General features: G+C 37.5%; 1 protein-coding gene across 5 annotated transcripts in view; it reads right to left on the bottom strand.

The window, feature by feature from the left end:
- The window catches only part of MARK1 (microtubule affinity regulating kinase 1), a 58,773-nt gene that overhangs the window by 32,885 nt on the left and 3,240 nt on the right, over window positions 1-22,648 (bottom strand). For all 5 annotated transcript variants that reach the window (XR_007903961.1, XM_051783550.1, XM_051783552.1 and 2 more), the window contains exons 2-3: window positions 3,013-3,216; window positions 2,382-2,435 (exon numbers count right to left, since the gene is read on the bottom strand). Coding sequence is in view for 4 of the 5 variants with exons in the window: in XM_051783550.1 (XP_051639510.1) it covers window positions 2,382-2,435; window positions 3,013-3,216 (258 nt within the window). In the remaining variant the exon portion in view is untranslated. The remainder of the gene's footprint in view (window positions 1-2,381; window positions 2,436-3,012; window positions 3,217-22,648) is intronic.

Raw genomic sequence — 22,648 nt, 5'->3', positions numbered from 1 at the left:
GAATGGAAAGGGGATGGTTTTGTCAATGACCCTGTGCCTAAGATCACTACAAATCTGTCTTGTTTGATTAATAACAATCAGCAGTGACTGAAGGCCCAGAAGTTTTGCTGAACTGCATATAATTTATAAGTTTTGAAGTTCTAGAGACTTTCCTCTCAACCATGTGAATTTAGATGGGTTCAAACTTAGGAGTGGTATTTTGTGGCAGTAACATACTCCAGTGCTCCTCTGTAAACTTTTATTAGAGAAGTGACTGTTCCTATTAACACAACACTACTATCACCACTTCCCATTCCCAGCATTACCTTTAGACAAAAAAAATAGACTACTAACAGCCCTATGTACAGTATAACCCTGATGACAAAATTATAAAAATTCACATTACAGTGTTACTAAATGGTACATAAAGAATCACAAACATTACGCAATAGTTCAGTGCAGAAAGAAAAATAAGGATGACTGATTTCATAGAACAGAACAAGAATTTCTGTTGTTTTATTCACAGTTCACAAATGACCCATCAAAACACTAGCAGAAGTTCTGAGAATGCTAATGAACCACCCTCTCACCCTTATTTGCTTTTTATTTACAGTTGCTTCAATGACTGTGCAAAAACTGTTCTTAAGCTCATTTAAAAGCTTTCAGGGAATCAGTATTCGGTTACTCACAGTCACAGCTGAAGACATACAGGGTTTCAAACCAAAGATTATTTTGTCTAAAAGTTATAATGAATATTCTACAAAGGAAAACTACATATCAACAAATGATCTCACTTTCCAGTGTAGGCAGAAGATGTATGGGATAAATATTTCTAGAAGCTATTAAGAATGAAATTGTGTTTAAATCATTAAACTTAAAACTTCTCTCCTTAGCCTGCTATCACTTGCTTCTAACTGTACCTGGTACTGTTTATGTTGTTACCAGCTTTGCACTTGAAAGACAAATAATAGCAGCAATGCTCTACTGTATGAGTATTTTGTGTACTATTTGTGCAGTTTGACAGCATCTTTTGTAGGTCTTGAAAGTTTTATTTATACTTGGAACAATTTGTTGAATTATTATTGAATATATTTTGTGAAACGTAACTTATTTATCATAAAAACAACTGTCCCAGAACTAAGTTTTTCTTGCTTAATTTTCCATAAAGTTTTAACATTTTTTTACCCTCCTATTGCTGAACAATGAGACAAACTCACCTACCTCTCCAAAAGTGAACAGGTAGGAAACAAGCTACATGAGCAGCACAGGATTTCCACAATATCCTCTGTCACATACTGCCTCTGTGGGTCCCTCTTCACTAGCTCAAATATTAGCAAAGAGATTTGCTTAATATAAGACATAGGACTTAACAACAGCAAAGCTTTTGCATGGACTGCACAGCAGGTTGAATTAAAAAAACCAAATCCGGAAGAACTCACACTCAAAAGTACTACAAAAGAGAAATTAAAGCAAATGAATCGAGTATAAAAGAAATAAAAGAAAAAAGAAATTAAAGCAAAGCTGTTTATAAATCCCTGTAACCAAAGTTACACAATTAAAAAAAAAAAGTAATGGCAGCCAGAGATAAAAGAACAGCAATAAGCTCTGGCCTCTTTCTCTCATTTCCACAGCTACCAACAGCAGCAGTCCAGTATTTGTAAACAACAAAATCCCAAATATTTTTAATGGGCATCCTCCAGTAGGACAATACAACATTTCTGTCCTTCAGCCACAAAACACATGCAGAGTTAAATAGTAAAAAAAAACCCCAAACCAAACAAAAACCCCCAGGGTTTTGATAAAACAATTATCACCATGATTATAAAGGACTTCTGAATTTCTTTCTACAGGCATAAACACACAAGACCGTTCTGATTATATTCAGTCATTTTGTCAATTCTATACACAAACAGTAATTGCCACATGTCCCTTGAGTTTAGCAAACATTTTATTAAAATTGAAAGAATATAGAGACGAAGGTAGAGAAACCCATTAAAGCAATAAACACCAGTACTCTAAGTCCACAAAAAACAATTACTCCATTATAGAAAAATCCGAGAAAAATACCATCCTTTACAGCATTACATCTTGATTTAGTATGTAGACAAAGTATTCATGTACCTAATTAAAACAAAATTTTACTCTTGGCAAAGAGCAAAGTTGCAGGAGGAAGGAAGAGCAAAACAGCAATGCTTATACAGGAACCACATCGAGTAACTGCCCCCAGACAAATGGTATGTGCACATTATAGCAAAGAAAATAGGATATCACCCTCTCCCAAGGTCATACGTACAGAAAGATGTTGTTTAACAGGACAAAGGGATCAAATGTTTTTGTCAAGTAAATGAAAGGATCACAGTTCATCTGTTTACAGAATTTCAGATGTTATGGTCTATTCTTACCTTTTGCAGACTAGTAGGATTTAGCTGGGTTTTATCTATTATTTTCACAGCAACCTTGGTTAAAAAAAAAACAAACATGAATTACTAAACTCAGAAAAAGGTTTGAACGAAAATATATTGCACCTCTGTGAGCAAATGCATAGATTCACCTCTAAGACATGCATATGCATCTACTTCTATACATTTCATCAAGCAAAACTGTCTAACCTATTAGGATGTCAGAATTTTGCAAGCAAGGAATTTGTTTTATACTTCTGTCAGTATTTGGACAGAACAAAGTTATCTTGTCCACTGCAAAACCAGGCTCTCCTAACACAGGATCTATCAACAGATTATCAGTATCAATGTAATCTACCCACCAATATATTTCTCTTCAGTTTTGGAAATGTTTGGGAATGAACAGACCTCCTCCCAGACCCAAAATATACTCCCTGATGCCCAACAAACTTTTTGATCCTTTCCCCAGGAAGTTACATTTTAAAAAAGGAGGTGGGTGGTTAGGAGAAAGCATCTCAGTTAACTTCTTCTATATCCTGAAACAGCCTCTAGAAGAAATACTAATTATAAAGATAGTCAAAGGGAACATAAAACAGACTGTCAGACTTTTTTCTTTTATTTTTTAAAGGCTTACCTCTCTTCCAGTAAGCACATGCCTTGCCAGTTTCACTTTGGCAAAATTTCCTTTTCCTATTGTTTTCAGTAAGCGATAATTTCCAATGTGAGGATGCTCTTCATTTGTCGATGTAATGGAGTTTCTACATCGGGGGATGTTTTGTCTGCTACTTGACTTGATAGGCTGGACATGGGGTTCAGTGTATCCATCCACAGAGGTATGCTGGAAGGTAGACAACATAGTTGGGAATTTAGCTACTTGGGTTTTAGGCAGCTGCAACAGAATAGACTAAAAGCATAAAAAGGTGCAGAGGGGAGTAATTTATTTACTTTTACAATATAACTGATAATTTTGGACAGCAGCCTAAGGGGAACATGCTGTCTTTGGGCAGAGTTTGATCTGTGTCTTGTGAAAAAAAGCACGCAGAAAGATTTTACCAGCTCCAAACTAAAACTAGAGACATCTAGGCAGTAATCAACAAACCGTTACAGACCTTTTTAAAATATGCTCAAATACACAGTATAGCACTATGTTGCCTGTCTAATCATAATCAAATTTAGTCTTTTAAAAATACACAGTACAAAATATACTTGTACTTTGATATATTTGGAAACAAGGTTTTACTTCCTTTTTTTTTCTTAACTTTCTTCACTCAAATAACATTACCAAAAAATTTTTTTTTCAAGTAAGCTTTGCTCCCCAAACATGTTGGCATCTTTCTGTAAGTAACAGAAGTTCTCATTCGAGTAACAATCTACATTTTTATTTAAAAATACCTATTCTTTAAAAGTCTGTGATGTCTCATAAAATATTTTAAGTCTCAAAAGTCTGAAGAACTAAAAGGAAGTTATTTTTAATGCATGCCAACACATCATCCCACATTAGATGTTAGTCACTGAAATCTGCAGTACTTCTGTACTCTAACTTCCAAGTATATAAGGGGCAAGATACAGATGGGGCTTGGAAATGTTCCAAGGAGAAATCCAAGTAATGAAAAATATCAAAGGGGTGGTAAGTGTTTCAGTATTTCAAATACTTTCTAACAGTGGCAGATGGGTACAAACGCTTAACAGGTATAATTTAGCTTCTAATCTTTCAAGTTACAGATTTTTAAGGTTGGCAAATACTGGAGGCAGAAACAGTGTCTTCCCAGACCAGTTTTTAGATTTTATAACAGAAAGGCATGCTTACTCCCAGCTAAGCATAAAGCAACAACAAAGCTCAAGAGACACCTTAATATTTTCCCATTACTGACTGCCTCAATCAAAAAGTGGATATCTGTGTACAGAGCACTAACTGAGCCTGTTTCTAGATCCTTGACCTTAAGCAGACTGAGGGCAGCCAGAGATTTCACTGTTTCTCCCAATACTCAACCTAACATTGTTCTCTGCTGATCTCACCCATCATTCCTTACGGAATTAATTATTTTCATATACAAAATAGAATTTAAATCAGTACTTCCAGCTTCAGTGTGCATTTATTATAGACTGAAGTCAAACCCATCCTGTAAACACTCAGGCTTACAGATAGTCCCACTGAACCAAATGAGATTATTTCAGGACAAAAGCACTGGTGGAATTGGGAAAACTAGCAAACAGCTGCAACACAACCGGAAAAAACAAGGAGTTTACCACAACCAGAATGTTCTTCCCAAATGTAGCACAACTCTGCTTACATCATCTCCAGCATTATTAATTATTCACTATGGCCAGGAGAATGGCCCTAAATATAATTTTGTTTGTCTTTTCATTACCTGAGTCTCTCTGCAAAACACTACTGTACTCCCACTGCTAAACTGTTCTCCAAATTACTGGGGAACCAAGCAAGCCAGGCATGTTTAGATTCTGTATATCAGACAAATTTATTCAGCCATGAAATAACATGCTAGTAATAGTATTTACCCTTTAGAAGCACATAATTAAAATATTTTCTGTGGACTTGGAAAGAGAAGATCAGAAGGACAGCCTCAGGCAAGAAGGCTTGGAAAAATTCCTTCAAAATCGGACACTAGTCTCAGATGTGATAAGCCACAGTCCAAATAAAAGTCTTCCCTAAAAATACACCCTGTATAAATACATCAGTGTCAGTATGGTGCTAATAATGAATACTTTAGCTGTACCTAGAACCCCATCTGGAGCTACAGCACTGTGCCACACAAGCAAGTTTTAAAAGTTTTTGAGCCTGTTCACACACAGAATTACATCTTCACTACAGGAAATCCAATGCCTACCAGAAGCATTAGCAACCCTAATATCAATTGCCAGTCTCCTGTGCTTCACTGGATTAGCCTCCTCCCAGTGGATAGTTGGAGAGATGTCTTAGATAAACAGTTGCATAGGCAAGCTAAACCAGCGCCATGGACAAAGAATAAGATGGCCTCACAGGACAGATGATTTTAATGCAGATTTAACAGGGAAAGCATCATTTAATCATAATGGCAATACAGCATAGTATCAAATCTGAAGAGAGGGAAAAAAAGCAACAAGGTTCATGGTCATGATGATTCTGGATTTTGGTCTTTTTTTGACAGAAAAACTAAGCCAGCCTGCATGGTTCCTAATTATTCCCTCTTAAACAGATTATCTTCAGAGTCAACCATTCTCCCCAGCTATTCCCAATGATGATAGAAATCATGCATAAAGAAGGTCAAGTTTCATAGTTTGTGAGCCACATGTAAATAAATATATACAATTTCTGAATTTGAACAACACTGAATGTAATTCAAATTACTCTTAAGTCTTGTAATAGGCCTCTCTTTTGCACATAAACAGCTTGCTACTGTTGGAAAGTACAGAGGGATTTAAAGTAGAATCTCATCAACTTCTAGAAATTAGCATTCAAAAAAATTACAACAAAAGCTTAAGAAGTTGAAAAAGAAAAAAAAAAATTCAAGGTCAACTAACAGTATCTCAGGGACTATTTCCAAAGAATACTGAAGCTGAATTTCACAGAAGCATGCAACATCCACACTGTTTAGAAAGACAGGCTACATAGTTTTAAGATCCTTCTGGTCCATTACAATACAGTCATTCATTATGCATCAGCTACTATGTGGCTATTTAAAATGCCATTTCAGTAGAACAATCTCTAAATTCTGAGAAATTTTTCAGGGTGCTGAAAACAAGGGGATAACAAAACCCAACTCTCTTGAGGTTTACTGCCATCTAAAAACAATTCTAGCTAACAACCTGAATTTCCCACACAGGATTTTAACTCGGAATTATGTTATTTCTCTACATACCCTGATCATATATCTCAATATATGTATAATGTAGTGGGAAACACTGCCTTACTAGTACATCACGAATATGACTCTCAATATATTCAGTTTATGTCAGTGTAAAATAATGTGTCTAGAAATAAAAACAAAATTAGACGTTTCTTAAAATAAAATGCAGTTTTAAACAAAAACAAGGTGCAGCAGTAACAAAAGTTTAGAGGTGGAACTATTAGAGCAGCCATTTAGGTATTTTGCACACTAATCAAGTACTTAAAAATAAGAACATAAAAACTCACGCAAAACAAAATCCACTGTGTTTTCAGAAATCTCAAAAAAGTGCTTCTAGCATCCAAGTTTAAATTGTCACTGAAGAGAGCGCGATTAACACTTATTACTCCCAGTTAGGTTTGTTTCTGACACGTTCCAGAGTTACTACAGAAAGTCAATGGCACTAAGATCACAAGAGAGTTAACCTGAGCCAGTGCTTCCCCAAGACTTAAAGCTATCGTTTTCTTTGTTTACCCAAGGTAACTCTGCCAAAGCAAGATGACCCGATGGCCAGACACATTATCTTTGAGAAAGTGCAGAAGAACTAACCCCACCAAGTAGGTACAAAGTGTGGGCTCCACTACTTAACATATCCACTTACTAGCCACTGGAGTAGTATTCTCATGGATTATACACTGTAATTAAATTTACAGCATAACCTGTATTAACCACTCCTACAGCTTAGTCTTGAGAATTCCCCAAAACCATTCTGACCACCAATCCACACAGCCTTTCTTGCTCAAACAACACTGAAGGTCTCCATAGTCCTTCAGAGTAAGAGGGTAATTTCCACACATCGATCTGCTGACAAACACACCTCACTCGATTAAACAAACCTTTTAGTGCTGAATTTTCCCCATCTCGAACTATCACAAGGCAAATTCCTTGGTAGAGTCAGCCCATGGAAGCAAAGTATGCACATGCAGTGCTAGAAAAGGCACATCATCACACTTCCTCTCTCAATATTATATCCTGTTCTGGACTTAAGTACATCGCAGCCAATTTTTATATTCATAACTCGTAACAGTTTCAAGCATGTGCCACACACATGAGCATTTGTAACAGATGTCATATTTTGCAAATATGTGAATATTTTTCAAAATAGCTAGCCCAGACAGAGGGAGTCTGAGGGGTTGAGAAGACCATCTTCTATATTGCTGTGATCTGTAAGAGCTTGGATAGACAATACAGGGGAAGGGGATAGAGGTGTGAATTAACATCCTGGATGTCCAGCTCTTTTCATGTTTTAACTGCTTGCTGTCTGTAACTATTCCTTTAGGACGTAGGAGCTTCCAGCAAGCCACCTAAAGCAAGTCCTCTTCTTTTACTGAAATAACAATCAAACTAAGCTGGAAGAGTCAAATATTTTGAAAGCTCTGGGTAAGCCTAAGCATAGAAACCAACAGAGCTGTTCACACTGGATTGTTCTGCATACACACGAAGAGCATCCAGAGGTCCAGGCACACAGGTATGATGCACGGTGCAATGCACGAGATTATAGCACCTCAGATTGCATCAGAAAAAGGAGATTGACTCCTCTTCCAGGTACACCTCACATCTGCACAAAACTACAGCCTACCCTTGCCACATGTACACATCACTTCATACCACAATTATTAAAGCATTAATTTTTCCCATCTCTCAGACACATGAAGGAGTGCTTTGGAAGGGGCAATTAAAAAGACCGAATGTATGCACACAATTTTTTTCATATTTTCTTATCAATAATTAAATGCACACTAGATTGGGAATGCACGATAGAAACTTTGCTATTAAAAAACCTCCAAAACGAAAAGCAACCAACCTTCTCCATTGAAACAGCAGATAACATGCAGGACTAAGCTCAGAAGAACTCGAGCAACAAACACACAGAGTGAGAAAAAAATATACACAGATTTTAAATCAGATACCAAGGTCAATATATGGCAGAGACAGAAATGAAGCAGACAAAACTGACAAAACTTACCATGTATGCATACCCCATGCTTGCTCATGCATGCTTTCCAGAAATGCATGAAGAAAATAATCAAATACATGCATGTGCATCCTTCTGTTTAGATCAGATTTACATAATACGTAGAAATTCCAGGCATGAACTTTTGAAAGAGCTTGAAGCTATCAGCAATAAGATACAAGGACTTTGAATAAAGTTGGCCTCAGTCAAGCACAGGCAAACATTTCATTAACTGATGCTGCAACTCTGAAAATCATTTTATAAAACTTTCTAAAAAAATCCAATCTATAGGCAATATATAGTATTAAAAGTCCAATATACGGTATTAAGAGAGATACTGAACAAAATAACTTTCTCCTTATTCTTTTTTTTTGCATCTTTTTCCTTTTGTTCCCAGCTGTAATATTCTGTATTTCATGAAAACAATTTCCAAGCTAATAGCAAAACATTTCTATTGCAAGATGAAATACAATCCCTTAATGCCAATAGACAATAAAGTTCCCTTTCTAAAAGCAGACATATAATATACAGTGGCGAGAAGTAAACTCATGCTGAGCACTGAGTAAAATCTTATTCTGTGTTTGTTACTATGGAATCTAAAGCCCTTAAAAGTTTTGGTGGATTTTTTTGTTTTGTTTGAGATTTTTTGTTGTTTGTTTGTCTTTTAAGTGCTCAACATAGATCAACATATGTGAGACATATCAAAAACAAGCTTGCACACTTCAAGACAGAATTGTTTTTCTACTCACAAGCTACACAGGCTGCAATGTTTACAGCTCCATACTCGAAGCAATCTAGGATAGAAAACAGCCAGTGCAGCACCAGACAGAGCTAGTAAGAGTTTCAGAACTTCATACACAAGGATCTTCAGAATACTTCTAATTTTCATACGGTGCACCAACCTGTATTAATCCTGTGCATGTTATATTACTCTCGCTCCTTTTTTTTTTTTTTAAACACAGCACTAACATCATGTGGAAGGGTGGAGTTCATTATCACATGGAATCACAGATCCTTTTTATTCAAAGGATAAAAAAAAAGTGCTAGTTCCATCCCTGAGATGTCAGTGAAAACATTTCAGAAAAACAAATACCTTCGTAGCATTAAATCAGGTCTTGTAACCTGAACTCAACTAACACGTTTCCTCCTCCCCCTGGGCCCGAAGCCCTCAGCCCGGCCAGGCGTGCAGGTGCAGCAGAACAGGACCTTCCTGCCTTTGTTCCATTTCACTCAGAATTGGCACAGTTATTTCAACCTGGCACTTTCCTTCCTGACTCATCCCAAACACACAAACAAGATTTTCCAGGGCTAATTCAGGACAGTCAGCCCATATCATCTCCATTAATTGTTATGACAAAACTGAACCCTCCCCGTAGCCCCAGTGAAAACTGTGACAAGTCAGCTAAAAGCTGCTGCACTAAACCACAGGTGGAGCCAAGGGGAGGGAAAAAACCCCCAAAGTTCTTCCTAAGATCCTCTTGTTTACTAATTTTTATTTGTCATTTGGTACAATACTAAAAGCTACAGTCAGCCCTACCAAGCAAAAGAGTAAAACATTTCCTACCTTGTCAAAATAAAATGGCTAAGGTCCCACACCCATGAAACCTAACACAAACCTATCTTTTTGAAGAAAAGCACTTATGGAAGGGAGAAGGAAAGAGAAAGACTCCTGGACATATTTAAACACAGTCCTTCAGAGACAGAGTTCTTTCCACATTTCTTTCCAGCCATTGCTCTTTTCTCAGGAAGTGATCAGTTTAACTTCATCAATCTTTTTTGACTTATTACATGGGATCTTCAAACCTGCCAGCACAGAGCTCCCAGTGAGCATTCCCAGCTCAGCCAGAACATCCTGCCAGCACCCAGAGATACAGGCAACTACAGGGCACTACAGATTCTGAATGTACAGCATCCACAGTTTGCTCCAAAACCCTCAGTGAAACAGAAAGAAAACTCCATGCTAATGTTCATCATTAATTGAACCAACTAAACAAGAACAGGAACACACCCAGAAAGCGAAACTTCTGGCAAAGGAAACTGGCAGGAGTTTTTATTGCACTTACAAATGATGCAGCCAGGTAATTTTTCAACCGGCCTCATAAAAGACAGAAGAGACATGAAACAACTTATGGTTCAGGATCACGTCAAGCACATGGAGCTTCTCAGACATTTTCAGGGGCACAAGAAGTGAAAAATGCTTTAATATCAAACTTCAAAACTGAGGGGAAAGGGCTGTCTCTAGAGTCTAGAGACTACAATCTGGAAACCTGAGGCTTTCCTCCGGACAAGGAAAACAGAAGTACGATGCAAGGTTTACTCACAAAAGAGCAACCAGATTAGAGTTTTAAGTGTGTCTGACACAAGGTCAACCAACCACTCTTGTGGGCCAGAATGAAAGCATACATGCAGTTAACTGGGACCAGGCTCTGAATCTCAACTCATTCCTTCTCTCAAAGTTTATGAAACGAGAATGTTTTCCTTATCCACTGCATACCTAAAACAACTCTGGATAAGTCCCCATGTGGCATGACGGCTTCTGCAGCCACCCCAACACTGCCCATGTCTACACCTGCTTACAACCCCACTACCAATGGGGCAGCAGGATAGGTAGCCAGCACAGGCATCCAAGCCAGACAAACCCTGGCAATTCTTCTGCCGGGGTAACTTCCAGATCCCTGAGCACACGGACCCCCAGATAGTTCCCCAAGCACAGGGCCATGGAGAAAGGGAAACATCCAGCACCAGGAATTCAGCACCACATCAGCTCTGTATTAAGCTCTCACAGAAGAACACTATCAGGACAGGAACAACATGGAAAAGAAAATTGATCACACCACTTTTCTTGATAATCCAGAGGCAAATTGACACCAGTAGCGAAACTTTAGCTAGGAGATACTTATTCCCATTCCACAACAACGTAAAAAACACAGAAGGACTGGGAAAAAAACCCCAGCACAACAACAAAAATCCCCCAAAACACAAACTCCTAAACCCATCAAAACCAATCCCACAAACAAATAAACAGACTTGCTTATTTGTGTTGTTTACCTGCACTGTGTGTGCGAGACAGAGGAGTGCACCATGTGAGCCTAAGAAGCTCCCCTTTAGGGATGACATGCATGGGCAAAGCACCCCTAACGTTTCTGCTACACAACACAAAGTTGGACAGCATTTCTAAAGGCTTTACATCCCCATTACTGCATTCATCCAATGGATCCAATGATGAATTCATCAAGACAGATCACCATCTCATTTTGAAGACTATTTTACCTCAAGGTCTTATTAAATTCCTGAAGTAAAGCCAGCTTCTAAAAAGTGATGAGATGACCAATTAAAATATTCAACTTGATAGCAATACATACTAATTGATGCACACATGTCCTAGAAAAGAAACTGTCTAGAGCAGTGCAGGACTCTGCAGTGTTTGAGGATGATGTCAAGCTGTGTTTCAAATGCAGTTACCCAATGTTCAGAAGGGTTTTCCAATATTTTCTTGACATATCCCTTTTAGGAATCTAAAGGTTACAGAGACTCATCGTGATATCTCCCTTCATACAATACAGTACATACAAAATAAATGTAACAAAGTAATCCTCAAAATTAACTTGTTGCCCAATTGGGGGGGGGGAGCATGAACTTATAGCAGATTAACAAGGCCTATCTCATGCCCTTCCACAGGACCTGCAGCCCTCAGCAGGGAACCTTCCTGAGCTGGAGAGAACTTTCATGGCTTCTTGCACCAGAGCATATGAGCTCAGTTTCTCCACCTTCAAGGTTTAGTACTATGTGCTGGTCCAGCTCTCTGCAACAAGGACTTCTGACGTCATTAACAAGTCTTGCCTCAGCAGAGTGAAGTGCAGAGTCCCTACTGGGCCTCACCTGCCAAGGAGAGACGGTTTTCATATTCAAGCCAGGATATCATCAGGCCCAGCATTCTGCAGACATTTTTTTTTCATAAGTATTGATACAAAGGTTGACTTTGAGGAGTAACACATTTTGTCACAGGAAAAGCAGACACCTTCCTAAGAGGAGGAAGCACCTCAGATGGCATAGGACATTCCTACCAACAAGCCTGCACTCAAGCAGCAATCAGTTACAATGGTTTTGTCTACTGAGAGCAGTCTAGCAGAGCCTGACCCGAGGGTAGGAGCTGCACATAGTTATAAGGACACCACTAAGTTTACACTTTCAGAAGACCAACTATGCTTTACATACAGAGCAAGATTATGGTGATGTATCCAAGCCAACCAGTATAGTGGAACTTGGTGAACTCAAAGAAAACAAACAGAGAAAAATGAAGACAGCCTTCTGCTGAGTGCTCTCTACCTTGTTTTTCATGTAAGTGTTAATTAACAGATCAAATAAAATGTCCTCGGTTGGGCTGCAGTAACTATTTACCTTTATGTGGATAATGCTACCCCACATTTCAGCTTAGTAAATATATTCCCAACAGATTCATGCTTAACTTTAAGCTGTCCAAACACTGTCTGGCCCTTGGACCAGCTCCTGTCTTATGATCAAAGAGTGCGCTTTACACAGAGCTCAGACTACAATTTCCGTGGAGCCCCTTGTTTCTAAACTTGTGCAACCACCTATTTTAACCTTTGGGCTTCAATTATTTATTAATCAGAAACTACTGTAATTTTGCACTTAAGAGATGCATGCAACTAGAAAGCTAATTTTAAAAAAAAAGTAGCAATATTCCTAAAAGATTTTGCAAAGTATGTAACATAGCTAGAAAAAAAACCCCCACATTTCTTCAGATGTTTTAAACTGGCTGATACAGTAATACAGTAGATAACAAATACTGACAATATCACATATAGGCACCAGATACATGTCAACGTCCTGAATTCAAATCATAAACAGAAATCGTGTGTGAGTGTAACTGAGATATAAAAGCCAAGCACAAGAAAAAGAATAAATAAAATAGTCCACGTTATGTAAGTCACAGGAAGTGAAAAAATATAAATCCCAGAATGCATAAAAAAATTAAAACCAACAGATGCTGGATTTACCCAGCCCATTAAAATGAAAAAGGTAAGAAAATGTGGAAGAACTAATGTACATGTATGCACATATATATGGTTAAAACTTAAGACAAGCCAAATAATCTACGATTAGAGGTTTGAACAAATCTAGTATATATTCAAAATGAATACAGTCATTAAAATTAGCAGCCAATCCAACAGTAAGAGAAAAGACATATGACTCTCTCTTGAGTCCTTGATACTGTGGGTGAGGAATCCCAGATCCTCAGCTATGGGCTTTACACATATCCCAGCCTGCAAACTGTCAAAATTGGACACTTCCAGACTTCTTTATCTAGATGGTGAGACACAACAAATAACCAGTAGCAGCAATGGTGACCTCCAGCCCTCCACTACCAGGGACAACTCTTGGTTCTGTCATGAACTGAACATCAAAACATCTTGGGTAACATTAAAACAACATGCCTGGAAATCTCCAGCTCGAGTAGCTGGATTAATTTGATTCAGTCTCAAGGAAGAGAAAGCAGAGAAGTCATGGGAACCTGAGGGCAATGTCAGCAAGTGACAGGAACTACCAATCTCCCTACCAGAAACTGGGAATCCACCCTCAAAATCTCAAAGGAAAGTTATCCTTCCACAGATTTCAAACGGACATCACTGAATTACTCCAAGTCTTAGGATGAGCTGTCAGCAATGTTTTGTTCTCTCTTCCACCATCAACCCACCAAGGGTCCTAAAATGCTCCTTGCCTTTTAAAAGATGAGGAAAGCCACTGCACTGTAGGAAGGATGATCACATATCCTTTGTGCAATGTTGCAACTCCTAAATTATCACAGACTCCATGGTAATTTTTTTCCTTAATTTACCAGACTAACTAGAATGCTTCCAATCTCAGGGGATGAGAGCTGCCGTGTTAAATATCTTTCTCATTTCACCAAGCAGTTAACAAACCAGCTGTTCATTTCCTACTGCCTTCCTATGACCCAACAGCTGACCTGGAATCAGGCATAGCTTCCTACCCTTTCTCAAAAATTATGTGGAGGTATACTTTACTCAAATATACATAAATGCTACCTGCCAACATACCTGACAGTCTCCCAGCTTGCTTTTTTATTTTACTCTGTTTGTCACTAGCTGAGCTGGTCTTAGAAATATCTTCAATTAAATCAAGATAATATTAGGAAAATGGCTCATGTACCATTAACATTTCACTTTATCATAACAATTCTAGTTAATAGTCAAGTGTTATATTTAATTTGGCTTCTTCAGGTTAGTAATTATTATGTGACAGTAAAGACAACAAACACATGGATAAAGGAGTCCAGTTTGTCTCTTCTATGCTACTCCAGAAGGCTTGACATCACTCACTTTGAAAACAATTCTAATGAAACTTAATATTACACATCACTAGGAAATGGATTTAATGAGTAATAGTGAAAAAGCCTGCACACAATAACAAAATACAAGGTTTTACAAAAGGTAAAACAAAACTAGTAATGGTAACAACAGCATCAGTAACAATAATCAATATGTTATCTTGTAGTATTTAGAAAACATTCTTATGTTTCTCATTTTTATATGAGCACTATACTTCTGCAATCATTGGGTAAGCAAAAATAGCTTTCTTAAAAAGGACCTTTAAATGCAGTTTTAATTTTATCAGTCTACTTTGCACAGGTTGAGGGATTAGATTTCCCTTAGCCTGACTACGAACACTGCTGTAGTCATATATTCTCTAATAGTAATTATGTCTTCCATTGACTAATTTCAGCACCTATTTTAGCTCAACCCTCATTGCTCATACCAACTTTCTGAGGATAAGATTTCTCTGGACTATGCAGTAGATGGAGCAAGAGTTTCATTGTGAAGTGCTTTTATAAATTTTCTTTGTTCATGTGCATCTTATGCCCATAACTGGAAGAAAGAACTCTAAAAGCAGCCGGTCTTGTTCATTTAGTATCAAATTAAAAAAATACAAATTTGAAAAGATATTATACATAGGTATGCCTACTAAAGACTGCTCAGCACAGTAGTATTAATAGTTTCTGTACACATTTCTTTGTATTGAATGATTAAAATTGCTATTCCTACTGGAGTCTGATCTTAAGGAGAAAATACTCTTTTAGTCCTCCAGCAAGTAAAGATATATATTCCTGTGTTGTTTTTTTTTTTTTTTAATTTCTTTTTTTTTTAACTACTTGTAGGTTGTCCTTACTGTAATAATGGCCGGGGGACAAAATCTGATTACTGCTGGGAAGAAAATTAGTACATAAAACCCCAAATGCTTTAAAGAATTATATTACCTTGAATCAATAGTATTATCTGGAATAGAGATATGAGTAAATACATTACACATGTAATCCATTTGTGGAAAACAACCATATCCTCTGCAAGAGCTCAATGTAGCATTTCACAAGCTAAGGTAATTTTTAAGGCAGAAGTAAAGACTCTTCTTAACACAAGATTCTCTGAATTTCTGAGCTACGTCTCTGCTTATTTTAAGTAACGACAGAAACATCTATGAAATAGAAAGATGCTTGCATACAACCGAAGCCAAGCATGCACTCTCAAAAGGAATTTCAGATATTTACTGTTTAGCACAAGTAATTTACACTACTGCTACATGTTCTGCAGTACATCCTACACTCCACTTCAACTCTGCAATTCTCACCCATTAAAATCCTCGAGTATCTGCACGTATCAAGAAAATCTCTAAAAATATTATAAAATTCCTAAGTAATCATTATAAAGCTTTGATTACTCTCTGATGTTATCTGAGAGAAGAAAGCACAGTAACTCTAGTAGGGTGGAAGGAAGGAAATGTGGAGAGAGGAAAATATGGTTTAACTGATGAGTATTTCAAGTTGTAACAATCCTTTTAGCTAATACTTCAAAAAGAGCCCCCAAAACAGAAAAGTCCTCCCAACCAACCCACAGCAAAGCATTTCTTCACTCCCTTTAGCTTTACAATTCAGATTATTCCCATATTAAAATGCTCCTTAGGATTCATACAGGAGGGTATTACTTGGAGGATAAACAGGAGCTACAACTACGTAGCTTTTGCAAAGCTTTGTATTGGGTTTGCTTATGTCATTAAATGAGCAAAACTGGAAAAGGTCCCAGAACGAGCGAGAAGCACAAGGAAGCTGGCAATGAGTACACCAGGCTCAAGCACAAAAACACATTACTAAGCAAAATGGGGGACAAAACAAGGCGGGAGGAGCAAGAACGTGATATATAACAAATTGCAGGTTTTAAATGGCCAGCAAATCACTGAATCACAGAATCAACCAGGTTGGAAAAGACCTCTGAGATGATCAAGTCCAACCCATGACCCAACACCACTCTCTCAACTAGACCATGGCACTAAGTGCCACATCCAGTCTCTTCTTAAATACCTCCAGGGATGGTGACTCCATCACCTCCCTGGGCAGCCCATTCCAATGTCCGATCACACTCTCTGTAAGGAATTTCTATCTAATGTCTAACCTAAACCTCCCCTGGCACAGCCTAAACAGTCCCAGCTCCCTCACAAACGAATCCACATAGGCAATTAGAAACTCAGAAAGATGGATACTGGGGAAATGTGTATGGATAAAGCTGCTGTGATGGCAGGTTATAGACTAGCACCAGGTTTAAAACAAAATTGGTCAAGTATTTGAGGGACTAAATAAGATAAATTATCTATGTGATAACCCTTAACATTAAGATTACAAATAAATGGCCTTTTCCCCTTGTAGACAAGTAAAAGATGTTTTACTTTGCTTTTCTATTACTTGCTTCTTGAGCATTGGGTTGAGATGAGGAAGATAAGAACTAACAGTGGGGAAAGGAGGAAGCCAGGAGGGAAGCTTCCAGGAGAGCTGAAAATAGCACTGTACCACAGTGACTAAGGCTGAGCCTCTGCTTACAAGAAGGTGTGTGTTTTACAGCACCATGAGTAAGGTGTGGGCTCTCCTACAGGAGCACAGCAGAGGCTCTACAGGTTTTACCACAAGGCTCGCCTTGGGCAAAGCCTTTACAGCAAGCCCTGTTAGAGCCTAATCTATCCAAATCTAATCTATTTTCTTCAACCACATCTGCCTAATGAAACATATCACTTCTCTCTAACAACCTTGCCTAATTCTGTCTCTGCTTGAGATTTTAAAAGTTATCATGTACTACTATTACTTTATAATGTAGAAACAATTAGACTTTGTCACCAGTAGTATTATTATCATTATCTGCTCTTGCAAAAGACTGCCATGGGCTATCCAGTAACTCTCTATGTTTAGCTACATGAACATCAATGTACTACACAAGTGCTTTCATCAGAGGTGGTTCTGTCTTGTTATTCAAGCTACCCATCCCACAGCTGTATATGTTTAAAATACAGTTTTGCAACACAGCTGGACAAAGCTCCTCATCAAGAATCAATTAAAATATATATTAAGTTTGGACATCATTCTCTGATCTGATTAACATTCTGCTACTTTTGTGAATTCTACAGATGTTTAAACACAAACCTGGATTATTATTCTTCTTATTACCAACACATCACTAAGGTCACAGTGAACAAGGCAGAGGCTGATCTGAAGTCGTGAACATGTTTCATTCTGACCTCAGTATAACTCCACTATGTGTAACAATCCTCACCTTGGAAATCATTACACCTACGAACACACATATCAATGTGTGGCATTCAATGCTTTTTTAGATTCGGTATACATCTTGGAAATTAAAACAATGACTCTGGCTAAAGCTAACTATAACCAAGAGTCCTCTTTCTGCTATATTGTCAGGCTTTTGAAGAAAACAAATGAGAAGAAAAACAACGTTTTTTGTCCAATACATGTTGTATTGCTGCATTTTGAATGTATGTTTCTATAAGAATCTTACATTTTTATAAAACATTTCTAACTTGAAATAATTTGCACAGAAAGGGACAGGAGTTGTTGGTACTGAGCACTTAGATCTTGAACAGCTCTGCAGGACATCTTGACTGTAAGGCACACTCATGCTAACCAAACAAATGGAGTGCAGGCCACTTCTCATTTTGACAACCACAATCTACACCTAAGGTGTCCCACAAGCATAGGAACAGCAAGATAAAAGAAGGAAAATTACTCCTTCCTGAATCCATATACAACAAACAGCAGAACAGGAAAACTTGAAAACTCCCAGACAACACATTCATTCCAGCAAAAGAGAGCCGCTTTCCAGTGATTTAAGCCATGTCAAGTGTCTGTCCCTCAGTTGTCCTGATAAGATGGAGAATTTTAGAATAACATAATGATGTTTCATTCTACAGAGATGCCCACTAAACCTGTGCTTTTGGGTTTCACATAAATACACTCTATTGATCAATCGTTACAGACTGAGCTGTGGCACTGCTCCATGAGCGTGTCTGGTTCACTGCCTTAAAGGTTAATTGTAGCCCAGCTGAATTTAACTGTGCAGGCACCTTATTACAACTGTGAACATATGGCTTTCAGCATAGGTTGCTGTTTTCTTTGAAAGCACACAAAAAGAAAACCCTGATAAAAATGCTTACCTTAAAAAACAAAACAACCGAACAACAAACCACCACCAAAATAACAAACCAACCAAAAAAAAAACCCCATCAACCAACCTTTTTTTTTTTTTTTTTCCAATTGCCATCTCAGGTCAAAAAAAAGCAGGATTATGATAAGAACAGAGAGCTACTTTCTAATGCTTTTGCCTTCAACTATTTTACCACCACAGCTATAGTATGTTTGGTGACTACTTCGGAAACAAAAGTTGAAACAGTTACAGGGAAATGTATCTTAAAAACAAGGGCCATCTTATCCTCTTGGAATTTTTAACCTTAGATTCACTAGGATGCTCAAGAAAACTATCTAAGCTGCATCATAACATACAGCTATGAAGTCTTAAACTGACCTCAAGAGATCTCATCAATCCTTTGACTTTGCTATTTTACTAAGTTGTTCACAGAAAAACAAAGATGATTCATTCTTACATGAAATACAGCTGGCCCAATTTAAAGCTCAGTTTAGCAGTGAGCACAGAGAACACACACACAAAAAGAGCTAATTTAGAATGTGAAAGAAGTAGAGAAATGCTAACAATTAAACAGGCTTGGTAGCTGACGTGGAGAAAGAGCTTCTTATTAAAACTCAGATTGAGTTGCATTATATTCATTACACTGAACAATGAGAAAGTTTTGGTGAAACTTTCCTGTTTTCATGGCTCTTTTCACAAATAGTCAACTGTGGAGAACATTTCTTCTTAATTCACCGCTATCTAGAGCAGAGTAAACATTCAATAATCAAGACCCAGAAAAAACTGTCAAACCTTAAAAAGAATTCTTTTTGGCTATTCTGAAATTCCAGAAAGATTAAAAAAAATCACAACAACAAACCAAACCACAAAAAGCAAGCATTCCTTTAATAACAACAACAACAAAATAGATGGTGTCACGACCACAACATAAATAAGCTAAGTTTGAAACTTGTCACTGTCTGCAGCAGCTTACAAGTAGTATGTTTAACCTGGAGGGCAGTACAGTGTGCAAATGTGTATTTTAAAATAAAGGAAAGGCTGAAGCTACTAAAAAATAAGAACTAAACAGAAGTGGTAAAATGCTTTCTCTCCAATATTGCAACATATGAAAAGTTTGCTCAAACTCTAAAACTTGTGAGTAGGCCAACATGTAGAAACCTGTGTTAGGGCTTTAGTTGCACCATAGGGATTTAGTTGCACCATAGCTCCACATTAATAGTAAAATCATCTCTCCTCTTAACAGGAGAGTTTCTCAGTGAATCTGCTGTACTGGAAAATTGTTTAAAGTTCTCTCAAGCATCAGTAAGATATAAAGGCCAGGTCTATAATAAATTCTGAGAACAAGAAAAAAGATCTGCAAGTGTGAATACAAGTCACTGATCAAAAACATAATTTCACAGAAATCACTGTATCTGTGCTTAAAAGAAAAATTAAATTAATCCTTTTTCTGTGTTTAAACTATTGAGGTCAATTAGAAGTTAGCAGGAGCTTCCTCTGCTAAGCACCAGCAACTGTGATGGTAGAAACTTAACACACGTATAGTGGAAACATTAATTCGTAAATATAATTGGGTGCTACGGGGAAAAAATCATGCCTTTGCTGATGATTAAAAGACTTTAAGTGTAGAGTCAATTTCTTTAAAAGAGATTGTATTAATATAAATAATAAGTCCATATGATCAAGAAAAATATGCCAGTAAAGACCTCGCTGACAACAAGTCTCCCTAGAACATAACCTCCTTGTTCTAGTTCAGTGTTTAACTCCACTGACCATGGAAGTACAGTTTTCAGACCACAAACAATCTAACTTTATGTTTACCTATGAACCTCAAAAGCCCCATGAAGTATGAAATGAAACAAGTACTACAAGCAAACTGCATTAACTCTTTCTGAACTTTAACTCTGTACACTTTCACAATGCCTAGAAAGAATACCGAAGCATGAAGCTACATTTTCACTTCTTTGTACCAAAATATTTCTCTTTACATAAGGAAAATGAAACTAAACATCTATACCACCTGTCCAATTGCTCTCTCTGATCCACACAGAAGGTTCACTTCAAAATGGATAACATACTTTATAACAAATTGAGCCTTGCTCTCTTTGTGCACAATGCTCTAGCTAAATGTGTGTTTTCCCCTCACAACACGGGAGCTTGCTCCAGATGTGAAGCAAAACATCAAAACCAAAGTCTGCATAGAGGAAACACAAACCCTCAAAATAAGATTAGAACATACCCTGTTCAAACAAACATACAACCTAATGGTGTATTTATGATCAAGAAAAACAATCTTGCAAGGAAAAAACACAGGCATTCCTCACTTTGCTCAAGTCCATCTCCTGTGGATAAGAGAGATACAGCTGTACTCTTGAACCCATAAGGCTTGGAAACTAGGCCATTCTTCTGCTTAAGGCACTGAAGGAAAGAATTCTTGTCAGATACTTTCTCCCACGCCCCCTCTGTCCAAATCAAAACCATGTGTTCTTATTGTGCAAAAGCAAATCGAGAAGGAAAAAAAAAAAAGAAATTAAACATGGTATAATCATTGTCGTCCCAACTTGACTATTTCACTCTATCCTCTTATCTCTTGCCGTGTTCAATTTTTTCCTCTTTAAAATGCAGCTGTCCAGTAGTCTCCCCTATCAGAAAGGCATCCTTAACCACACCCACTTTAGCTGGCATCTGAGACATCACCCTTCCCTCACTAGCCCACAAATAGGTGTGCATGTGTCAAAATCATAATTATTTATATGATAATGCAGCAAATCACATAGGTCACTGCTTTATCCTTCTTTAAAACTCCCCCTGATGTGACATCTCAATCATTCTCGTGTAGCACTGGCTAGGTAAGACAAACCACAATTCCCACATTCCTCCTTGACCCTGGCCAGAGTTATCATCCAGCACTCCCGCCTTGTTTGTTCCTTCTTTCATTGTAAACATGCCAGATTGCCCCAGCAGAATTAAACAACTTTGATGCCTCTGAAAAGTACAAAACAAAATAATACCTTAAAACTTAGCTGGATGGGTGAGACCACAACACAGATAAACAGTAATACCCTCACAGGTAACAGTAATACCTTTGAAAGATTAAATTACACTTACCATAGAGAAAAAAAAATGTATTCTTATGCCAAACTAACCAGGGTCTTAAGTCAGAAAAAAGCAAACTACAGCATTCTCATTTTTATTAATTTTACTAAAAGTACTATACAGCAAGTATTACAGAGCCAACTGTTGAATCTCCATGAGTATTTTCTTATACAGAGCTCCCCAAAAACATTTAGGAGAATATATTACTGATGCATGTCTTTTCTTTTGCCTTAATTCAGGAAAACCATTCCCCAATTTAAAAACACAATACAACACACCATGAAGGGAAAAAATATAGGAGCTCCTCTCTCCTCAATTAATACCAACTCAAAGAAAACAAAAGATATTCTAGCTCAAAGCTTTTGATTCCTGTCCTTCTCCTTCTCCAGTGACAGCAGAGAAGGGAAGTTCAGTTCACCCAAACTAACCCCAACTGCAAGTGTTTCAATGCACTGACACATTACCCGTCACAGCCTACGTAAAATGTATCAAGAGGAAGCTGTAAATAGTTACATGTACAAAATCAAAACACGGGGAAATTATTATTTTGAATACCACTCCTACCCCTCATTTGAAAAAACAAATCCAGTAATAGGCATGAAAATACAGTACAGCCTCCACCCATTAATTTCCCCAAGTTTCCCAATAAACTGTTCACTAAGAATAAGTGTTTGACAATCATAATCTATTTATTTTCCTTAAACACAGCTTTCATGAAAGAGAAGTAACATTTCCAGTGAAAAGTATTTATGGACATTTGCTGGAGAAGCTAAACATAGCACTGGGAGATGTCAGGAACAGCAAAAAGGCAAAGAGAAGACAAAG

This window comes from Manacus candei, unplaced genomic scaffold (genome assembly GCF_025592945.1).
Source record: "Manacus candei isolate 608988 ecotype Guabito, Panama unplaced genomic scaffold, ASM2559294v1 h1tg000017l, whole genome shotgun sequence".
Taxonomy (NCBI): domain Eukaryota; kingdom Metazoa; phylum Chordata; class Aves; order Passeriformes; family Pipridae; genus Manacus; species Manacus candei.
Note: the sequence above shows the minus strand (reverse complement) of the source record. Positions and strands in the feature narration are given on the sequence as shown.